Source organism: Galeopterus variegatus, unplaced genomic scaffold, assembly GCF_000696425.1.
Source record: "Galeopterus variegatus unplaced genomic scaffold, G_variegatus-3.0.2 Scaffold1921, whole genome shotgun sequence".
In the NCBI taxonomy this organism is placed as follows: domain Eukaryota; kingdom Metazoa; phylum Chordata; class Mammalia; order Dermoptera; family Cynocephalidae; genus Galeopterus; species Galeopterus variegatus.
In genome coordinates this window covers 206,921-209,392 of record NW_007728032.1, presented here as the reverse complement: position 1 = coordinate 209,392, position 2,472 = coordinate 206,921, and the positions used below count along the sequence as shown (strand labels likewise).

At 45.8% G+C, this 2,472-nt stretch overlaps 1 protein-coding gene across 1 annotated transcript in view; it reads right to left on the bottom strand.

Annotated features, from left to right (window-relative positions):
- The window catches only part of CD34 (CD34 molecule), a 13,713-nt gene extending 11,456 nt beyond the window's left edge, over positions 1-2,257 (bottom strand). Inside the window, exons 1-3 of the mRNA XM_008579608.1 lie at positions 2,110-2,257; positions 1,248-1,501; positions 38-127 (exon numbers count right to left, since the gene is read on the bottom strand). Of these exons, the coding sequence (XP_008577830.1) occupies positions 38-127; positions 1,248-1,501; positions 2,110-2,257 (492 nt within the window). The remainder of the gene's footprint in view (positions 1-37; positions 128-1,247; positions 1,502-2,109) is intronic.
- Positions 2,258-2,472: the final 215 nt, after the last annotated feature.

Sequence of the window (2,472 nt, the reverse complement as noted above, 5' to 3'; positions counted from 1 at the left end):
GGGGAGGCCTGGGGGGAGGGGAGGGGAGGGGACTTACACAGCTGCAGGTCTCATTTATCTCCAGCCAGATGCCCTGAAGCAATCTCATTTCTTGGATTTTTTTGATTCCTAAACATTTGATTTCTCCCTGTATTAAAACAAAAACAATAACAAAAACAAATTAAATACGCCAGCATCTTTGCCCCTCATTTCTTCCCCACCTATTTCCCAGTTTGATTTCTGTGAGGTACTCTGTTAAGAGGTTTTAGGAAAAAAGAAATGAAAAATTTGTCAGGGGACTAGAGATTTCTAATAGTTAGTATAATAGTTTTATATATAATAGTATAATAGATTTCTAATAGTTAGTATCTCTCTTTCCATCTTACTCCCATCCCCATCAGATAATCAAAGCTTTTGTTAGTAGCCTGGGCTTGCAGGCAACTTGAAGTCTTCGTAAACATTGGCTTGGTTGGTGCAGAAATAGGAGAGGGGATGATCTTTCCCCATTTGGGCTGTTTTCTCTCCAGTCAATTACATGCTTGCAGGAAGGCTGTACAGGCAAACAGATAAGGGGTGGCTGGGCAGATCCTGGTGACACCCATTTTCCTCCTGGTCCCTAGGACTCTCCAGATTCCTATTCTGACTCCTCTAAAAACAGAAATCAGAAAGGCCTCTCATGTCTGTCCCCAGGCTCCACGCCCTCACTTTTTCTACCTATTGTGCTGAAAGCTGTTGACAGCCACAGGCCCCAAGGCCGAGAAGGGCAGGCTGAGGTCACTATCCTTGGTCTGTCCAGTTTTTACCACTGCCAAGGACCTCCTCAGTGTCTCTCTAAGACCTGGCACAACCACTAAACTCTCTCACATAGAAACGTTATTTGTCCGAAACATTCTGGGAGAGAAGCAGCCCAATTAAATGTGGGACGATTTCCAAATATTCCTAAAGGGCAATGGTGCCCAGGTCAAAGCCACACCAATAGGTACTAAAAAGAACCACCGAGGACTGGATGTGTCTCCGAGAATCCCCTTTCTCTCTACTCCCTAAAATGCAATACCCAAAGCACAGGTTGGCCTTGCCACACAGCTCCATCCTTTCCCTCCCCTTTCTACAGCTCTCAGCAATATTTAAAACCGCGTATTTCCGAGCTGATTCCCACATGACCCAAATCCCACTGGCTGGGATGGTAACAGGTGGAGGGGAAAAGGGAGCTTGCTTGCATACACATAGAGTGAAGGGGGCAATCTGCCATCTCAGGCACAATTACTCACCTTGACAGTACTTGAGGTAGGAGGAGATGATGTATAAGTTTCAGTGAAGAATGTCACAGGAATGGTGCTGTTGGGTGAGACATCAGAAACATTTCCAGGTGACATGCTGGGCTTCAAGGTCGTCTCTGAAGTCAAAACATCGGCTGGGGTGGTGGGCACTGTGGTGGCTAGAGAAGTCTGTGACTGGACAGAAGAGTTTGTGGTTCCAGGGACTGGGGTGATCTCAGAGCTAGATGTGAAATTAACTGTAGTGTCTGGAAAATGCCGAAACACAGGTGTGCATGTGTGTACCTGTGCATACACACACACATAATCTCAGTTCACAACATGGGCAGACTTCAACACAGGAAAAGGAGTTTGAGAATTAACAGTTATTTCATGTCCTAACCCTGACCAAACTCATTTCAAGCCAGCTGTTGGAACCATAGCTATAATCTAGAATGTACTAGAGGGGTCCTTGGGATTCTGAAACTGAACTAGACACTAGTCCACCTTAGAGAAGCCAAGGACCCCCAATTTGAACCTGTATCCACCTTCCTTCATTTAGAAGAGATCAGAGATCTCTATGGAGTCCTCATCGGATCCTTATTTTATCACTAAGCTGAACTGAGCATGAGAGAAGGGGTACAGGGAGCATCACTGATCAGGATCAGCTGCCAAGGTGTTGGCCTGAGAAAGTTGTCACTATAGGAAGACAGATCTAGAACCTACTTCATGGTACCCTAAGCATGATGCTCAAAGCATAAATTCAAGGTGGTTGTATGATTCCATCTGCGGTGGGGGGAGGAGCCTGCAAACATCCTAAATGCTTTGACCAACCACCAGCAGCAACTCTCTGGGACCCGAGACAAACACTCTTTACCTGGGATGGTTACCGTGGTCTCATTGGTATCCTGAGAGACAGGGTAGTGGCTGCTATTTCCAAGGATGCTTGGTGTTGTGGTTTCCTGGCTGGATATATTTGTAGGAACAACTGTAAATATTCCTTGGGTAGATGACTCTGTGGCCATAGTAGTTGGTATCCTGAGAGACAGGGTAGTGGCTGCTATTTCCAAGGATGCTTGGTGTTGTGGTTTCCTGGTTGGATATATTTGTAGGAACAACTGTAAATATTCCTTGGGTAGATGACTCTGTGGCCATAGTAGTGACGTTGACTGTATTTGTGAACCCGGAGGCTATAGGGAAAGAGGAGGAAAATCAGAACTGAAACCTTCCTGTAGCCTCA